The 21,351-nt window shown below is 37.5% G+C and overlaps 1 protein-coding gene across 2 annotated transcripts in view; it reads right to left on the reverse strand.

Annotated features, from left to right (window-relative positions):
- Nucleotides 1-18,981, reverse strand: part of LONP2 (lon peptidase 2, peroxisomal) — a 41,312-nt gene extending 22,331 nt beyond the window's left edge. The window contains exons 1-8 of one of the 2 annotated variants that reach the window (XM_086621085.1): nt 18,749-18,981; nt 17,649-17,883; nt 16,721-16,852; nt 15,651-15,773; nt 14,627-14,790; nt 13,849-13,943; nt 11,505-11,763; nt 4,996-5,137 (exon numbers count right to left, since the gene is read on the reverse strand). In XM_086621085.1, the coding sequence (XP_086477211.1) occupies nt 4,996-5,137; nt 11,505-11,763; nt 13,849-13,943; nt 14,627-14,790; nt 15,651-15,773; nt 16,721-16,852; nt 17,649-17,883; nt 18,749-18,981 (1,383 nt within the window). The remainder of the gene's footprint in view (nt 1-4,995; nt 5,138-11,504; nt 11,764-13,848; nt 13,944-14,626; nt 14,791-15,650; nt 15,774-16,720; nt 16,853-17,648; nt 17,884-18,748) is intronic. The other variant, XM_086621086.1, reaches the window with a different exon arrangement.
- Between the last annotated feature and the right edge of the window lie 2,370 nt (nt 18,982-21,351).

Consider the following 21,351-nt stretch of genomic DNA (forward strand, 5'->3'; position numbering starts at 1 on the left):
TACCCTTTTCTAAAGACGGCTGCAGCATTTCTGCAATCATCAAGAACCTCCTGTAACCTATCTCCATGACCTTTCACAGGGACCCTCTCAGGGACTCTCAGCACCCTTGGAAAAGCAGCCCATGTGGTCCTATGGACTTGTACGAGTAGAAGTCTCCCAAGTAATCCCTGACTTCAATCCTCATCTGCTGCTGGTAGCTCTTCTTTCTCTGAGCACACCAACCAACCTGAGACATCTCACTGTGAAGACCAAGGGGAAGAACACAGATTATCTCGGCCTTATCTGCTGTCACTAAATCACCTGCCCCACTCATTCAGCTTTGCCCAGCCTTTCACTGCTAATGTAGTAGTAGAAACTCTCCTTGTTCCCCATGACATCCCAAGCAAATCTTGACTCTAGCTCAGCTCTGGCTTTCCTAACACAATCTTTGCTTTTTTTTTTATTTTTTCCCCAAATCTTGCGATAAAAAAATGAAGACAAAATTAAACAAGCACTGAAGAATAACAACACACAGTCTGACCAACCTCAAAAACTTACTGCACAAGTAGAACTATGGCCTAAGTAACAGCATTGTCTTCCTATTGCTTTTAGTACTACTTATATGTGCTAACACAACACTTGTATGTATTAAAGCTATTACCTGAATACGCTGTTTTTCTGCATTAGGGGATAAATATTCTACATATGTGGATCACGAGTGTACTAAGGTTCTGTCTTGTAGGGTTTTTTAACAGTGCTGAAAATTAGTTCATTGTATATAGCAATCTGCACTTGGCTTCTATATCACCAGCTATGAACCACCTTCATTCCACACACTCGTCCTTAAAGTACTGCCACACTTTCCTTTCCCAAATGATGAATTATCAATGCTACACCGACATGAATAATTCTCATGTTACAAATAATGGGACCTATGCATCTCTTGAGAAATAGCACACTGCTGTCAACATAATTTATCTGCCTATACCCAAATGAATGCACCCCTTGTCTTAGCAACTTGAATTATAGCCAAGAATGGTGTTGATAATTCTAAAAAACTGAATTTGAGTACTTCTTAGACAGTTATGAGAGAAATAATTCTAAATTTTTATTACTCTCAAATTCTGTTCAGTCTTTGAAAAGTTAAAAATCTTTAGAACAGAAACATTTTATGATCACGACAAACTAGCAAACTACTTTTTTTAAAGAATGCCGAAACACAGCAGAACTTTTTTTTGAAGCAGAACAATTTCTGATTTTATTTTGAAGTATTGCACAGATTTAAGACTAATATTTGGAAATGTATTGTGACTGTAATAAAATACAAGTTTTATGTTCCCCTTCGAAACCTTAAAACATACTGAAGCATATGCCTAAATTCTAAAACCAAGGTTGGAACTCAGTGAACGTTATTATTCATTGCCTATAAGCTATTCAAAAGCTGCTTTTCTTACCCTCTTCAGCAGGCAGCTGCTATCATTTACTCCCTTCTTCACTGATGAAGGCAAAGGCATTGAAGTATCCTGACTAGCCAAGTACATCAATATATAATTCAGTCAGACTTACGGATATCTCAAATATAGATGCACAGCATCTACAAACTGTCTTCAAAGAAAGTAGAGCTATACCAAATATTAGTCTCTCATTCAAAGTCTACTCTTGCAAATTTTTCAAAACTGATTTAAACAGCAAATCCTAATTTGACGTAACCTTTTTTTTTTTTACACTGATAACACAGTATTTCCAGAAAATTCCAGTCTATTAGCTGAAGCATTCACAACTACTTCCAAAGATGTTGAAAAACAATGTATTCTAATAGACCAAGTTGATTTTTTATAACATTTATCTACACGTGTTTATCTCTTTCTCCTCCTAGTTTGAAACTGGAAATTCTTATGAACCCTACTAAGTGTTAAGATGGTGATTATATTCTTATTTACAAAGCTATACAAAATATCAATGTTGTACTCATGCGGAAACAATACTATCCAATAAAGGTAAAGGAAACTGTAATCAAAATCAACTCAGATTATATCTAAAAACGTGAATTATTTGAGATTTTCTACAAGGGCTAGAATTTCTCTGGACTAATAATTGTCTGTCACGGTAACTAGTTCTTAGAATAAGACATAAAACAATATCACGCCTATGCATTTAAAACAGATTTTCCAAAGCAAATAGAGCTGTTCTTCAGTTGGGTATCTGTGCTAAAGTTAAAGTTCAAAACTCTTCAAAGATATTCAACTAATACAAAAATACTAAGCACAAAAAGAACATTCAGTGAACAAAACATCTTGGTTAATTTATGGCTGACAGCTCACATGCATACAAAGGCTTCTCTGTACCAGCTTTTTATTACCACAAAATCCAGAATAAGTTCCATGAACATTTAATTGCCTGGCTATGCTCCTGGTCTAATTTCCCTGCATACAAATACTCACTATCAGGCACTTGGATCCATTTCTGTTTTCTTCTGTTTTAAACAGAGGTCATCTAAATTTAGACTAAAACATTCCCTTGTTGATGAACAGTAACTGGAAATAGGAAGACATTCTGTTTTGCTCAAGCAACAACTCTGCAGAAGCACTAGAACTAAACACATATCTGGCAATTATAAAACATCAAACTTTGTTTCCAAGCTTACACGGTATGGCAATTCTTTTCTTGAATATATCCCACTGTAGACAGTCAGTGAGAATTTAACAGACTTACACATTAAGGAAAGAAGAACCTGCCCTTTATACTTAATGATGGCACTTACCAAACAAGAAGCAGCAGTCTGAAAAACAAATGTGCCAGTTAGGTGACCACTTACTGTTGTTTGTTCTACATAATAGCCACCTCTGCTCATTCCAGATGGACTTTCCAACAATGTAAACCACAAAAAGCAGATGAAAATTAAGCTGTTATGTCCAGGCATGAGTTCTCCATTAGAAGAGGTAAAGCACCTGCTTCAGGATGTTTAGACAGCAGTAGAGGGATATACAGATCTCACATGGGAGCAGCCCAGACACGGTTAATAGAGCAATTACTTCTCCAGATGCAACTAATGGTCAATTAGCAACGACTTACATAAAGACTGCTGCCCAAAGAGACAGTTGGAAGCTAACCTGAGGAGCCTCAGCTGGAATAATTCATGGAAGTAGCTGTGCTGAAAATCACTGAGAATGTGGTTTTAAAATATAGAAAACAGAAAGATCTCAAAGCAGTAACAAATTATCAAAAATTCAAACACAAATGATTAAAAAATAAATTGTCATTTGCCCTCACACACTTGACATGATAGAAGAAAAACAGAAATGCTAATTTGCTACTGCAAGACATGGAATGAAAAATAAATTAAAAGAAACAGCAAAGGTTGAATAAAATTAACAATATTAATGTATGGATCTGGATTAATGATTGGAACACTTCCAAAAAAAGTTATTATCTTCCCAAGAAATGCCAAATCATTGCTTCATTACTGATTTTGACTGCCTAGCAAACAACAGTCAGCTAGCTAACAAAATTTGATTTTCAGATCTTTTTTATCCATATATTGACTAGCTTTAGTCTAGCTTAGTTCAGTATCTAAAGGAGAAACGATAGAAAAAATGCCAGCACACTCAGAAACAGAGCTCATCACCATTAACAGCAAAGAGCAAATAAAATCCTGCAAGTCAAAAGTACAAAGAAAAAGCATTTACATGTTTGTTACACTCTTTTGCTTGTTTTCCCAGCGCTTAGAGGCTTTTCACTAGAAACTTGTACCACAAATTTGAGAAATACACAGTAAAGGATCATAGCTGCCATTTTCAAAAGGTAAAAAAGTGAATTCATGGTATTTTCTAGCACATTTAAATTACTATTTCACATTAACATGCAAAGATCAAAAGAGACCTCTCAAACCATAACCTGTTCATATGCTGATTTTCAATGAACTCATTGACCTTGTCAAAACAGTGATTTTACACTATCTAGCAGGAAGAAAATAATGACATTTGTAGAATGTAAATTGACAAGTCAATTTCATTTGCAGAAAGTCATACAGCATGCAGATAAGTCAAGCAACTTAATTTAAATTGCATTTATCATATTCAAACCGCTGTATTAAGCACTGTCAGTTAAAAAGAGTCATTAGAATGACTGTAGGCAAATATTACCAGAGCCACTTTCATCCCCACCTGAATGCCCAGCTACAGAAGTTACCACACCTTAAGTCTGACAACTAAGATGCTTCTAGGATTATGCCGCCCTAAATCATTTCAGTGAAAGTGAGGCAGGCTAGTTCAAAAAATTTGGATAAATGTCTTTCACTAACAAAAACAACTATACCATGTACTTCAAAATTAGGTTAATTTATATCTTGATCCGAGTCCCAGAATTTCAGAAAAAACACACTTAATAGCTGACTCTCGTGAAAAGCAAAAAACACATAATAATCGGTCAAGGAGTGCGGATCTGTGACTTAAATGAAAAATGTAAGTTCAGAAAGTTAATTACAACACTAACTAAAGAAATGCTGCTAAAGGAACACGCAACTAGTCCATATTATATACTACGTAAAATGCTTAGTTCCGATATAAGCTTGTACCATCAAAAGCTTCAAAAATTTAATATTAAAACTGTTCCAAGAAAGGGGAAACTCCAAAAAGTCCAGCTACTGTCTGGCTGGTCTACAGTTCTTTCTTATTCCCAACAGCATTTGGTCATTAAAAATCAATGTCGAAGTCCCCCAAGTCGTGTTTAAGGCGTGAACAGTCTTTAAACATACAAAACACTTTGCACAAAACACATCCTTGTGTTCAAACACAGATCACTGAGACTAAAGACATCTGACTTAGTGTAACAGCATTTGCATTGTGCACGTGTAATTGACCGAAATCTAACAACATCAAAACATAGCAGCTAGTATTTGAATAAAAAAAGCCAAGACACTCATGCTATCTTTCATCCAGTGAATCTTCCTTTCCAGTCCAGTATTTTAATTCTTTTTAATTACAAATTAAACAATGCTTGTAATTTAACATCTCTTACCTCAAGCAAGGCTGCTGCAGGATCTCCCTGCAAGCTCTTCCCCAGTTTATCAACCTCATCTAACAGGAATACGGGATTGTTAACCCCAACGGTCTTCAGTCCATTGATTATTCTGCCAGGCATACTGCCAACATAGGTGCGCCTGTGAGAAATAAATATATATGGGGAGAGGACAGATGCGTGTAACAGGTGTAGAAACATCAAAAATAAAACTCAAAGGAAAATATAAGAATAAGCAGCATTATAACAATTCTTGATTTTTTGCAAAATATTTTGGAACTAGTTGATAAAAACACGGAATATGCATTTGTACTAATATAAGCAACGACATCAGCAGATGAAAATTCCAGTTCCATGGTATACTAGTTGGTCTGGAAAGCTAAACATATGCATTAAAGTACATCCAAACTTTATGGCTTGCAGGCATTTTACATGATTCAGTACAAGCATCCTTGTACTGTATGAACAAGCAGAAGTAGATTTGGGAACTTCATTAATACTAAAATTTTAATATTGACGATACTGGGGTTTTGTCATCACAATAGAGTTCACACAGCATGTTACAAATCAGGCCAAACTTTCAAATACGCTTAACTATCAATGTCTCTTGTACGTACAGCACGCTTTAATTAATACTCACAAAAAAAAATTGTATTTACTATGTCATTTCAACATGAAATAAAAAAACTATAACAGCGCAACAGAACAAAAAAGTTATGACTGAATTTATTCAGCAAAAGCAGTAAAAACTTTTTTCCCAAAGCACAGAGCAACTACATTTTACATGCATGTATATCCCTTGTTTGCTGCATTCATCATAGCCTTTTCTGCTTGTGCCATAACTGAACAAAAAAATTACGAGTATGAAATGCTGGTCACTCAAGAAGAGAGAGATACATGAAGCGCTGAATTGCAGTACCTATCTCATGACCCTCACAGAGCAGAGATGCAGAACTGTGATCACATGCTTTGCCATGTGATCTGTTTCAATACAGTCCAAAATAAACAGGATGACATTTAGAAAGATGAAACCAAAAATACCGTGGGAGTAATTTCAAAAGATACTAGAGAAGACTTTAAATGTAAAAAAAAAAATCCCAACTCAAACCACAAAGAAATGGTATTATTTCCATGTAATATTTAACCAGTGAGGGAACAAATTGCAGTTATTCTATTTACTGAGGAAAACCAGAAGTTTTTAGGGTCTCTTAAACAGCCAGAAATGGATCAGAATTTAAGTTTACCTATTAGAACCTTCCATGAGATAGTTGCTGACGCAGCCAGCATGCAAGAGTTTATCACCTCACCACTTCTGTGTAGCCTCACTCTGCAGTGAGTGACTGGATTCCTCTCCACTGAGCACTGGCCTATGCAACGTTTATTACAGACCAAAAACCTGCACGGGGGAGCTATTATACTACATGCCACTTCATTCTCCATCTGCACACAGCCAACCTTGCCAAATGCGTGGAAGCACCCTATAAAATGCAATCAGAAAGTTACAAGGCAGAAGCAGAACTGAAGTTCATAGAAGTGAATCATTTACCAGTGCAACCAAATTAATTACTGTAGCAATTTGGGGGGGAGCGGGTGGTGTGGTGTGTTGGGTTTTTTTGTTATCTTCTTTGGTTGTGGTTTCGGGTTTTGTTTAGTTGTTGTTGCTTTTTAACAAAAGGTGTCTACTGTACTAGTAAATAATTTTATATGCTTCAGAGACAAGGCAGCCTGACTGTTTTCAATATTCTATTTATGCCAGTAATAGGATAACATAATTAGGTAAACATTAAACACTCTTCTTTCTTGCTTGGTACGTTTTTCTCAAGCACATGCCTAAAGACATTACAGTTTTTTAATGCATGTTTGTGTTCTTACATGCACAAAGTTTTATCTGATCCTTTTAAATTCTAAGAAGTTTTGAGATATCTGTGTTCCATCTGGTTTTAAAAAGCAGCTTTGGTTTACAAACTAAATGAAGGTAAACTGAGTTTCTCTAGTCATGGAAAAGCACTGTGAATAATCACTCTTTCTCTTCCTTCACATCCAATTGCAATAACACAGGTCAAAGTATAGTAAGTGTTAGGTACCAAAAGGTTTTCTGAATAACAAATGTTTGTTTATATCCATGCAACACACACACATCACTTTTAAAAACTTTTTGGAGTTTTTCCAATTAGAAGCACTTAAAAAAAACCCACAACAAAACCGGAAGAGATTTTTCTTTCTTGAAACATTAAAAAGCTGCTGTTATTAATAGATTGAAATACTTCCTCCCCCCCAACCCTGAAAATAGACTTCAGGTCACAGTCATTTTAGATTTGAGTAGATTTGAGTATCTGAGTTGCACAGCATGTCATTACGAGTTATGTATCCTAGAAAATGCAAGACAGACAGCTGGGAAATGTAACCTTGTCAGCTCTCCCAATATAAAGTGGGAATGTGTATGAATTGGAACCCTTAAAGCAGTACTAGTATTATTGATAAAAACGTGACCCACTTTCTGCATACTTTTCTAAAGTAAAAAAGTTTTAAATTGCATTTAACTACAGTGGTTTTTAAATTGCAGAGTAGGAAAAGATAACAAAGGTAATGCCACCAAAGAAACTATTCCTGAACTTGCTTGCACAAGGTCACAGCTTATTTTTTTGCAAGGACAGAGGCTGCGTCTACTCAAAGTGCTTTACAAATGGATCTATGCTTTACACTTTTATAACAAAGCTATTCCTCTCCCAGGTGAAACTGTTTGAGGTTTGGTTTTTTCTAGTGCAACAAGGCCTGTGCTTGTTAACTCCTGCTAGCACAGCTGTACCCGTGAGGAATCACACCTTTTCTCACGCAGATGCACCTGAAGTTTTCAGGCACAGTCCTAAGCCAGAAGTAAACTATCCGAGCTTTCAGAAACTGAAAAGCAATGGTAATATACGGAAGAGCGCTTCACATGGAGGTGAGAGAGAAAAAGCTTCATAGTGATCTCACCAGCACCACTGTGAATAAATGGCACATTTACATCTTCCCTTTTTAAAACAGAAAACCACACACACGTAACAGAGAAGATCATACAGTTCTTGTAGAAATCAAAATATCAAAGAGACCTTAAACATAGTGAGCTTCTTGGAAAAAAGTTCTAAGTTGTCCTTCAGGGTGGTTTGGGGTTTTTAACATTTTTTTAAAAATGCAAGTTCACAATAAATGTAAACCAGCAGACTTATACATATGGTATAGATGAGCGGTGAATGTGAACAACAGCTGGAGGATGTCTGATAAAGAAGTTCTGGTTTTGTACCAAGATGATGATTTCATTTTGGGAATGCAGAACAGTAGTAGCTACTCTTCACCCAATCAAAAGAAGGTCCACAAACTCCAGCTGCAGGCACATGATGCACACTGAAATGGCAAAACTTGGGCGTTTCCAATTGCCCTAGCTGCACATCACATGGAACAGCACACTTACGAAACACCACTCCCCACCCTGCTGCCACCTAATGTACTTTATTTTGCTTACTGAATCTATCAGTCTGCATCTTTCACTTACAACACGTAATCAGCCGCCACAGGGAATGCTATTTCGGGCAATATTTACTTGCGAGTGAAACTGAACCACAAGGCTTTTTAAATCTTCTAGTACATTCAGTACATTTTTAAAAACGGTACATAGACTATCACTCTTTTGCAATGTTAATGGAATCCTTAACTTAAGCCTTTAAGCCTAAAAAGGAGCTTTTAGGAGAAAAAGAATGGCTCCTAACACCTAACACTAAAAATCAGCTTGCTTAAAAGTAAAACTGAGGGAACAGCAGCCTATGTCTCCTCCACTTCTAGACAGCTTCTGTAATTCCTTTCTCTGACTGCCACCAGATGCACGATATAGATTCACTTGACTGGGAATAACTTGAAGAATTTATTCATGCAAAAGGACGTTATATAGAGAGGTCTACAGAAAAGCTGTAGTTTTAATTTGATTAAATCTTATTCTTAAAAGCAGAAAAAAAAATGAGGCAGAATTAAAAAAACAGTATGCAACAGCTGGTTTTGATTTTACCTACAAGAAACTTGCAAAAGCAGTCAGTTACAAGGGACTCCTCATACTAACGGCTCCAAAGTTTGTTTTTAAAATATACACATTTGTTAAAGAATTACCACATGATATTCTTGCTAATTCCAGATAGCATTTTCCTTTGCTGATGAAAAATAAACTCTTATCAAATACTTCCCATTAGCTCATTTCAAGTAAATTTTTAGTATGACATTTATAATAATTAGCTTCTAACATGCATTAATAGTTTAATAATGCCCTCAAAAATCCTACAATGACAGCCACAAACACCTAAATTTAAGTTTTCAAAAGCCTCATTATCACATGACTCTAGCTGTCTGTATTAGATCTAGGCACAAGATAGAAAGCCAAACAGTGAAAAGAACTACAAAACCGACAAAAAACAAAATCCAAACAAACAAACAAAAAAACACCCGGAAAACAGTAGGGAATTAGTGGCAATTGAGTACGAGTTGATGACAGTTTTACTCATAAAGTAGTTTCCCTGTTAAGAAGGCTGGCGTCGTGCTCTGCCCTGGAAGAGTTACTGTTTTTATAATGCTTAGTATTCAACAGCCTCTAGTGGTTTCAGTTCGAATAGCAACATGCTGTTGAATCACATTTTAAATTGTTTTTAGGACCCATACCATAAGTAATCTGAAACATCTGAATTCTCAGTTATTAAACAGTGATTAACGACACAGTTTATGAATTACAGGAATAATACATAGAGAAGGAGGACAGAGTTTCACTTCTTTTTCCATTGGTGTGTAAGTAAATTGGTTAAAAGGCCAGCTGTTACAGAGGTTTGCAAAACAGTCACACAAACGCACTGAGTGCTGCTCTGCAGTAAAAACCGATGCGTTAAAGCAAATGTATCTACAAATCACCACTGGCTGCTGGGTATGTTGACCAAATCTACACTAAGAAAAATCTTTCAAACAATTCTTTCAAGCTCAAACTCCAGGAAAGTGTCAAACACTCTGGAAAACAAAACTCCTGCAAATCTGCCACAGAAGAATGCACACAGGAATAAATGTATCATTTTATCAAGGGTGCTGAACTAAAGGTTTAGGAAACAACTCTGAAAATTCAAGTTGTGGTCAAGTACAAAATCACTTTTTTCTCACTTTTTCATCTCTTACATTCTGGTCTAAGAAGTGATCAACAGTACATTATACTCTAGATTCCTGGAAATACACTATCTTGTAGATTCGTAGAAGTTAATGCACATGTTCAGCACAAGATTTCCCAGTGAGTCTCCCTCATTCCTTCGGGTTGGGACTGTGAGCTTCTACCACTCTAAACTATTCACACATGCAACCAGCTTACAGTCAGAAGTCTGACACCGCAAAATGAACTTTTTTTGGGGCATTTCTTGTAAGTTTTCATTAAAATTACATAGGGAACCGGTAAGAATACCAAGGCCCTTTTCACGCCTTGAAAACAAAAAGAAATTACAGAATAACCTGGAACTGAAGTAAGAATGATGGTGTATTCTGACGATCGAAAGTACCAGCATAGCTATTAGGCAAAATTAACTGCTACACTGCATCAAAGAAATAACAGATAACTTTAATTCACAATAATTTATCTACTGTTGTAAGGATAAATTTCATATTCAATAATGTGACTTTAAAAAAAAACAACCCACATGGTTTTATAAATCTTCAGAACACTAAGAAATTCATTATTCCAAATTTCCTACACTGCATGCAGTAAGCATAAAATATGTTTAATAGAAGCAAAAATACTGCACTGATGTTTATCAGTTACTTGCCTACATTACCCATTCATTATGCTTCCACTTGCAAGGAATGGACTAATATAAACAACTAGTTTTGAAGATTAAGAAGTGGATACATAAAGAGACACAAGATCAAAAAAAAAGTCCTAGGGAAAGTCACCCAAAAAATCTCCTTTGAAATCTTCCAGCTTAAGTGTCCTTGCATAAACTTCCTTTTGAAATCAGAAAATAGTAGACTAACAAATTTGAGATATTAAGTAACTCAGTTGCTATCCTGTAGCAACTTTTAAGTATGACTCTCAATTGTTCCTCCTGTCTTAGCAACAAGCCTGGTTATAAAGTAATGCGTTGCTATTCATAGGCTATTTTATATAATCACTACATCTCTCTCAAAAAGTAGAAAAATCAGACCGAGCATTAAGGAGATTGCATTAGACTTTCTACTGAATTTTACTTCAAAGTGCCAAAGTGATTGAAGATGAAATTCCATTCTCCACTGTGACAATAAAGGGCAGCAGCAGAAGGAGAGAATAAAGCCTGTATTCTCAATGCTAAAAATTCATTCCCATTACTAAAATTCTCTCCTGAATAATACCATTGAATACCAATGAATAACTACCATTGTTTGAAATAAGCAAAATTGCTCTGTATTATCTAAACAATGAAAATAATCAATACATTCTGTAACAAACAAAAGAAAAAAGTGTAATTAGGAAAGGAAGAAGTAATTACCTGTGGCCTCGAATATCAGACTGATCACAAACACCTCCCAAAGCAATTCTGTGGAATTCTCGACCCAAAGTCTTTGCAATTGATCTTCCAACGCTAGTTTTACCAACTCCTGGGGGCCCCACAAAACAAAGAATGGGTCCCTTGAGGTTGTTTTTAAGCTGACGGACAGCTAAGTACTCCAAAACTCTCTTCTTCAGCTTCTCCATAGCATAATGATCATTATCCAAAAGAATTCGAGCTGCACGAATTTCAAGGCGATCTATCAATCATTGACAACAGAAAAGATATCAGCACATTTACCTTTAAAAATGGAAACCATTAATTCTACAATACAAGAGAAGCAAACACATCCATCAATGCAATCCACTTGACACACAGATTTTAGACAATGTTTTCCTAAAACAAAGGTATTATAACTCTCATTTAATAAGGAAATTAAACATAAGATAGACAGATCATAGCACTGATAATGAAATTTAAAAAACCCACCTTTTCACTGTGTCACAGATTGAAATCTGGTTCAAATGAAATTAGTGTCTATTCTAGAATAGCAATTCAATTACATCAAAATTTTTCAGCATTTGCTTTCTCAAATAAGTCTGATCATGTAAGGTATTCTCAAAAGACAAATTTATCCCTATGTCTTTGTCATCTACTTATAACAAGGGTTTCTCACTATCTCGCAAACAGAGCAGGACCCTATTGGCTTGAAGGGCAGGCTTTGCTTGCTAGGCAACACCTGAAGTGATTTGGCACTGTAAAAAACACCCATGTGATACCAGGCCTGGAAAAATCTGGTTTTTGTGGTTGCCATAATTTTACATAAATGGTCAGGCCTCATCAATAGACATTAACTAAAACTTTTCACAGAGGAGAAATTTCTGGCACAAAGCAGCCGTCTGCTCTTTGCTCTACAACACAGAGAGTAGGCAGGAAGCAGTGAAGTCTATCAACTCTGCACACACCCACCCTTCAATTTTTAAGCATTGCAGATGCACAGCCCTTATAGCAGTAACTGCATATTTCACACACAGACAACTGTGATTAAATTCTCATCAACTGTGTAAATTTTTGTAATGAACCATTGAACAAAAAATTCACTAATGATCATAATGTTCCATTGAATTTTCTATTTTATATTCATGTATATTTTATTCGCTGTAGCTACAGAGTCCAAAGCATTACTCACAGGAATGTGAATACAAACTTTGCTTAAAGTAAAAGCTTCAAACTACATGTGACATGGCATAATTTTGCAAGATTAAAGAGCAACGTTCACCAAAGAATCATTCTGCTAGGACATGAGTATCATCAAATACTTTACTCATTTTGGGATTCTTTTATCATAGAATCATAGAATCGTTAGGGCTGGAAGGGACCTTCAAAGGCCTACTAGTATTTAATAATACTGTAGAGATCTGCACAGATCTGTAGGCAGATCTTTTTATAATTTAATGATTAAAGAAAACATTTACAAGAAGATTTGTATACAGCCAAGGCTCTAGTCCAAAACGGCCAAAATTCATCACCATGCGTACTGAGAAGGCAAAAGACAGACAAACGTTCCTGCTGGTGTGGTATGTGAAATTTCTTTTAAAAATCAGATTGTTTTACATGCTATTCAAAAGCCTTATTCTTCAGTAGCTTCTAGAAGGAATTAAAATCCTTTTCTCCAGCAGTAAACCTTCTGGAAAGTCATTTTACCCACTTAATCTACTCGTGTTCGTCAGCTGGAAAAGTCGTATTTGATTTTCTACTCTTTCCTCGCCCTGTGTTCTTGCATACTGTTTCCATATTAATACTATCGCTCTGCTCACAACTTTTGAAAACTGTGGTACAAAGCTGACATGACACTCAGTTCTTCTATTGTACCTGAAGTCGTAATTATTAACTACAATTGTGCTTTTTCATCTTTTTGTTCCTTATTAAACTTGATTAACTTAAGACATAACATAACCTTCTTCAGGAAGATTAATGCTACAGAAACGTACAAAAGCTTTTTGTCTGACATACAAATAGTAATTATCTGCTCTTTTCTTCATTATTTTAGATACATGCTAGCACAGATTGTAAGTGATAACACCTTCATTTCTCTATGTAGATATTCCTAATACTTTGTAAATTCACATTCTTAGATGCCCAACTGAATTATACAAGCTATTCAGTACACAGATACGACTTTAAGCAAGGCAGGCTGTTAGACTTCAGTAACATATTAATGACATTTTTATGATCAGAGAATGAGACAAACATCTGCAAGACAGAAATAAGTATGTCATGTTTACGTGAAGGCTACTTGTCCTAAAATGTCTGTGCAAGTGACAACAATAACAGAAGGGTTTACCTTTTGTACTCTTGTTCCATGGCAATTCTACCATCAGTTCCAAGTAATTTCTTGTCAAAGCGTATTCCGGCATTGACTGAGGCATCTTCTTTAACCTGGAAATACATGCACAGAATTCATAAGGTGAATGAGGAATTAACTGTGAAGTAAGACTCTCCTGCATCACAAGACAGATATTTAGCAAACTTGAGGTCATCAGCATACCCTCTTACTTTCTGACAATTGTAATAGTAAAAACCAAGTCACTATTCCATCAATTAGGGGATTATCTTTACATAATAATAGGTTATTTATAGGATATCGAGAGAAATGAAAAAAAGTCAGTTCCCTATGCATACATTGCATGCACCACTATCTATGCATTCTCACTGAGGAAGAGGTTGTTAACCATCACATCACAATAGACAGCACAGTCATCCCCTCATCAGAGAAAAAAATGACTAAAACTGGGTCAGTTTATTCATTAATTATACACAACCGCAGTGTTAGTGTATCTTTTTTTTGAGATCTTCACTTCATAATGTAGAGGCTTAGAGCTTACAGTTTAATGCTATATTAACATATAAACTGTATCTAGAAGACTTATTTCTTTGTCTTCACCTCTGATGTTCTAAAAGATGAAATGCTGAAATTTATAAGCAAAAAATAGCACTCTACTAAATTTTAAAAATCATTTTCAAAACACAACTAACACAAGCATATCATCAAATAAGAAAAGCTTAACGCAAGATTTGTTTTAAAAAATGAGAGAAGAAACCACTGTTTGAAAGTCTCCTACCTCTTTATTTCCTTAAGACAAACTTTAAGAGCTTGTTCTGACATACTGGATGTTCTAATTTTTTTTTCCAGCATGACAACATCATCATGATCTTCTTCTTCCTCCTCATCTTCTGTAGTGCTTGGAATATGATTGATTCTTCTATTAGGACGAATAGCTACAATCTACAAAACAAAAAACAGTCAAAGAATAGTACCAGGTTTTGTTTTTTAAATATGGTGTATACTTGGGCTTTGAATGGAAAACATGAGGAAAACATGCGAGGTGCTGGGAGAGCGTCCTTCATAGAAAAATTCAGAAGATTTTAATCCAATAACTTCACAAAGTGTTATTGGTACTACTTCAAAAAGTTACAGTTCTCATTTTACTGTATTTCCTAAGCGCATGTATCACCTACCCTTAACCAGCAGACAACAGAGGACAGAACAAAACTGAAAACAGTTATTTGTGATTTTTGGGGCATTGCAGCCTGCTGTATTAAGCAGAATAAGCCTAATATTTACAAAATAGATAAGTCTTCCCTCTTCCCTTTTTTTCATTTCTCAATCACTTCCTGTTTACCAAACTACATAAGTATAGTTAGACGCAGCAAGAGTCTAAACTGTCCTAGTTTAGCAAACTTCATTTTACAACACACAAGGAGTATCTCAAAAGCTGTCATTCACCTGCAGTGCCACTGGTAAAAGGTACACAGGCCAAAACTCAGTGTGTGTGTACTGGGCATCAAATGGATCTTTAAAGGGACCTGGTCATTTATGCAATGTCAGAAAGTGCCCAGATTAAAAAAAAAAAAAAAAAAAGCAACTTTAGGCAATTTTAAAAAAATATTTTCTTTTTCAGGTGTTTAAATAGCAAAAGTTGCCAGCTGAGTGTTCTTCTGCAGCCCCAGACTGACCATAAAACATTATGGCTATAGACTACAACTTTGCACAGATTAAAATCGTGTTCGTTCATGAGCCTGTTTAAAAGTGCATCTTTATACTTATTTAGGATGTTTAAGTATCCCACATTTAAAGATCCATACCCTTTTATCATCATCCTGTTTGGGTTTTCTTGTTTTCTGAAGCAGCTTCAGGCCTTCAATCTGTCTAACAAGCAATGGTATAGTCATCTTGAACCGTTCTTCCAGCCTAACGGCATCTAAAATCTAAGAGCAAGGAGTTGTAAGTAGTGAACAAGTTCATGCTGATGGATAACCAGTTTTGGGGAAGGGAACAAGGAGGGTACTGTTACTGTCTTTTGACCTGAGCTATAGAATAGATGGTTTAGGAAAAAAGGTAGCAAGAAAAGCAATAAGAATACAGCACACAAAATCTAGCCTCAAGGATGCCAAAATTACAAAGCAATCCAAAATAGAAAAAAAGTATTTTATCCTGTCAGTTTTTAAAGCACCTTATTATTTCGGTTACATTTCCTGTGGCAAACATCAGCATTCTGGTTTTCAATTACTGAGCCTCATAAAAGAGCATTAATTTCTATTTGTCTGAAAGAACTCAACTTACGCTTTCAACTCAAGCTTGAACGTGCAGCACTGGCAGTGACAAAAAAGGAACAACAAAACTTCTGAATACAGCAAGCAAATACAGAAATCAGACTAGTAAGCATCAAGCCATCATTTTTGCATAAAATTATTTTGATATACGATGCAAATTTAACCAGTCTCAGTGTTTAACTTTAAAAAGATAAAATAAAACCTGATTCTGAAGCTGTTGGCATTAAGAAATGTACAATGATCTGTCAACTGTGATAAGCAAGATTCCAAAAAAATTTGAAGAAATATTTATTATCCTGACCATGGGAAAGGGAAGTCCACATTGTATTTCTTACTGTTTAACAAAACGAACAGCTCCCAATGCTAACTAGATTAATTTACCTATGGAAAGTTCTGACATACAGATATATAAACCCTTCAAACAACAGCATAAAAACTTTTTACAAGTATTCATGCTCAGTTGTAACACAAGCACCTTCTCGCACATCACTATCACTGAATAGTCTCAAACGTAAGCAACTTCAAAATTATCTAAAAGTGATTAACCATAAAAAAAATAGCAAATGCCTAACTCCTCTTAAAAAAGTTTAAGAACATAATACCTGAAGCTTCTCTTGATTGGATGTACGGATGATAGAAGTCAGTATATCTGGCAAAGCTTCTCTAGGCAGATTGTCCAAAAGACGTCTCAGCTTTGCAACTGCAGGAACGGACATATCCAGCATCTCAACCAACTGTAAGGAACACAAAATGAACAATATTCGCGGTTGCTATGTTTATTTTTAAATTATTTAAGTGAGTATCTGACCCAAAAAAGATTGCATCTTTCAGTATGAAACGTGCCTGGGTATTTTGCCAAAAAGCTACTGAAACCAATAAAAAAAAGAGTTCACAGAAGAGGCATCAAATCAGCATAGGGCAATCAAGACTCGGGCTTTCTGCTTATTTGAGAAGTTCAAAAACATCATCACTTGAAGCACTTTTTTCAATGCCTACATCTCTTATTCCCCACACACCCTGATGAAACACTTTCTCAGTTATGTTAACACTATGATAACTCTTCTTCTATATATCCTTTAAACTTAAATTCCTTACACCTGGATACATCTGTTTACAGTTAAGGCTTTAGAGTGTTTTTTTTTCTTTTGAATAATTAAAAAGAAAACCAAACCCAACTCTCACAAAAAATCAGTTCATTGTTTACCATCAATTCTTGAAAAAAATATCCAAAAGTATTCCTTTTACTAGAGTGTATTTATAGTATTGTTGTATATGAAACAATACCAACTTATCATAGCACTAACATACAGAGTTAAACTCACCTTGCAATGAGCTCTATAGGCACCCTGGAACATCACAGAAAAACCTTAAGCTATACAAAAATATTTGTTTTGCAGCAGAAGTACTGAAACTCTACTGGTAACTGAAAAATATAACCACTGCAGAGAAGGGTAAATAAGAAACAAACAACTCCTCCAAATATACATATAAATACATTGATATATTGCACATAGGATTAAAACAATTTACCTGCACTGCATACTTGTAGAACTGTTCTGACAACTCTCCAAGCTCCTCCTCAGATTTATGCTGATTAGTAAACTGCTCAAGTCGATCTAACTGTTCAACTTCAGCAACAGGATACGGTTTCTCTTTCACCAACTGCAGGATCTGGAACCGGCAGAGGCCCGTAACCAGCAACGTATAATGTGGCTTTGGCCAGTTGCTACCAACCACCTGAACTGCCAAGGCAGCAGTGCCAATCCTAAAAACAGATGACATCTTTGTATCATTTGTGACCTTCCACAGAACACTTTGCGTACCTCTTATCAAGAGGCAACCGAGCTATAGGTTGTAAAAACCTCCTGGGTCATAGTTCCTTATCACGAAAGGCACCTAAATTATACAATTTCCTTTGTAATACAGATTACAAAACCAAACCCTAAAACGTGAAAATGAATGAACTAACTGAAAAACTACCCAGGATAATAGAATACAGTCACTGGCATGTAATTTTTTCATAAATAATTTAATGCTGTGGACAGCAACACTGACATTCCTGCTTCAACTATATGCACTGGAAGATTGAGTGCTTGTAATTTGCAGTTCTTCAGCGAGATTGTTGGCTTCGTTCTGAGCAAACATTTTAGATCACGTGTACCTGTTTAAGTAGATTTAAAAGAGAAGTTATTTTCTTGCAAAACCTTGTTAAGTCCACTGAGGTAACAAAGTTTGGAGAGTAAGGGTTACAGCATGTTAGCTTCACTCATGCTTTACCCCACAGAAACACAACGCGTTTTCATTTTATGTAAACCAGGTCAATATCCATGCCACTTATTAGGTGAAAAATGTTATCTTTAGCAGCTGGGACAGCCTTAACGCTCCTGGCCTGCATTCTTTGGCCATGCTTTGCTCTCCCACCTCGGTCTCCTTTTTGAAACTTTTTTTCCAGACGTAAGACAGACGGTCCCTGTCATCATACGCTGGTCCGGTGCCGTGAGAAATTTCTCTGAAGGGAGAAGCGTTTCCCAACAGGGCGGCGGAGCAGAACAGACTCGCCCCGCAGCCAGGCCCGCCCCCGCCAGCCCAACGCCCCAGCCGAGGCAGCACCGTCCCGGCCGGAGAGGCACCTGTGCAGGGAGGGCAGCTCGTCGCAGTCGGAGGTGGGGTCGCTGGTGTTGGGGATGACGCCGATGATGGTGCTCCGCAGCGAGGTGCCCTTCAGCAGCCGGCTGCGCACCAGCTGCATGTTGCGCGGCGAGTCCACGCTCGTCCGCATGGTCGAGCCGGGCAGCAGGACGCCCTCATGGGTGAGCAGCAGCGGCAGGCGGCTGGGGATCTGGATGGCGCTGCCCGCCGCCATGGCGACCCGCTCCGCTCCCGGCGCGCCGCCCACACACCGGCGCCACGGGGCGGCCCCGGCGCGCGGCTCCGCCCCGCTACGGGCGCCCGGCAGGGACAGTCCGCGCCGCGCCGCCTCCGCACCTGCCTGCCGCCGGGCCGGGCTGAGGGACCGCACCTGCGTCCGCACAGCGCCGGGGGGAGCTCCCCCTGCTCACCAGCCTCGGGCAGTAAAGTAACTCCCAGCTTCCTTCTCACCCTTCTCTCGCAGTAGTGGGTTTTTTTGTTTGTTTGTTTGTTTTTGTGTGTGTGTGTTTCCCTCCCCCTTTCAAAAGACAAAGCGCGCTGCGGGTCGCGGGCCCCGGTTCCCTTGCCTGCCGCTATGGCTGCCTCTGCCACTAGATGTCAGGCCGGCACTTACAATTTGTGCAGGCGTTAATTTATGACTAAAAAAGAAAAGGTGGTATAGGAGAGAGCGCGTGTAACAAACTCATCATTTGTTAAATGGGATGGTTACTAAGGGAAATCCATTTTTTTTGTTTGTTTTCACAAAAACGTGCTCTCCTCCCTCTGCGGTCACGGCCAAAGGGTTCAGGACCCTGTTTCTTCAAGCACAGGCCGGTGCAGGTGCTCTTCACAGTGCCCCGGGCAGCCCTAACCGAAGGGAGGAAACGCAGGATCCAACATCTCTTCCGCAGAGGGTGCCCAGAGGCTGAGCCTCCCCGGGGGCGGGGGAGCCGTGAGGAGCAGAGCACCCCCGGTGCTCCCCGTTCCCAGCAGGCTGCCTGCGGAGATGGACCCCGGCACCTCCCACGTGCCACGGGTGTTTTACTGCGGGGTGGTTATTTTCTGCCCACGTGAAGGGCTCCGGGCACTCGGGCCCTATGCAGAGTTCAGATGAACAAGCAGGTTTTAGAAACTTTCTCTTCCCCTCCCCCTCCCCCCCCCCCGGTGAAAGAGGTGCAACGTCAAAATTGCATAATGTAACGAACTGCCTTAGCCAATCCCTTGTTAATCACTGACTTGCACGACGTGTTTCGGACAAAGGTAATCCTGTACAGAGGGGAAATCTCAGCAGCAACAAACTGACCGCTTGAAATGCACGAGTATGGCTACAGTAAAAAACTTGCTTAATCATGCAGTTTATTAACACTTTAATCTGGTTGGCCTCCTGGAAAATGTAGTGGTAACAAGATATATGGAAACACTAACAATATATTTAAATGGAAGAAGTTATTAAAGCTGAGAAAAATATCTTCTAAACCAGCCACCTCAGGTACCTTAGAAAGAAGCTGCAATTTAATACACTATTCAACATGCCATTTAGAAAACATTAATACAAAGGGCACATAACACAGAAATATGGAAAGTGTTTGTGAACTACTTTAAAGTGAAGTAATTTAATACCAAGACAGAAAATGCAATTATAGCAGATATTATTCTTACAGATGCACAGGAATTTTAAACTGTTTTGCATTTTGATTGGTTTAACTAAGACTGTGCATCTTTGATGTGCTACAGGTTTTAGAGTTGCTAGATCCTTAACTAGCTCTCATTAATCCCAATGTGATAGATTTGTTTTTTATCCACAAGACATCAATTATTACTACTATTTTATTTTTAGTCTTTGTATTCCAGATCATAGTTTTATGACCTTGAAGTTCCCCCTAATACAAATGCTTTGACTCTGGCTGCATAAAAATATGAAGGCTTTATTTACATGGAATTAGCATTTTCCAGAAGCTCATGATCTGAGGGCAGACTGAAGAGATCCTGCCATTTTTAAAGTTTGTAAAAGAGGTTCAATTAATTTTTGCAAGTGCCAATCTACATAAACTGAAGATATATTTCTTTCTTGGAGGGTTGTGGTAGAAGTTTCAAACCTGTAAAAAGTTACTCTGTAGAGGTTAATCCCTGCACTTGTTTGAACTTGTTCACAAAACTGAGTTGTAACATGGTACAGCTTCATAGTGTCTACAGAGTGGGATATTTGAATATTAAAATCACTGCTCTAAACCTAGAACATTCTGTTAAGTTTCCATTTAATATAAACTCCTAGCATATGAAAGTTTAATCCGCCTCTCTAAATTCAATTCTCTTCTCCAAAGAAAGATAGGCATACACTTCTTTTCTGTCTGCTCATTGGCACTCCCTAGAGTTCTCAAGCCCTCACTCCACCTTCTGTAGCTATTTTTTAAGACAAGACACTCAATCAGTCATTAGACTTTCCCTTTCTCATACTAGTTCTATTTTATACTTACAGATTGTTTGATGCAATGGCATTCTTCAGAAACTATTTCTCTCCAGTCTCAACTGCTATGTCTGTAAATGAAAGAGAAAAAGAAGTTTGCCCATTTTCTTTTCAAATTACTGAGTGAAAATTTAAGAGCCT

The sequence above is a fragment of the Tauraco erythrolophus genome, chromosome 15 (genome assembly GCF_009769465.1).
Source record: "Tauraco erythrolophus isolate bTauEry1 chromosome 15, bTauEry1.pri, whole genome shotgun sequence".
Classification (NCBI taxonomy): domain Eukaryota; kingdom Metazoa; phylum Chordata; class Aves; order Musophagiformes; family Musophagidae; genus Tauraco; species Tauraco erythrolophus.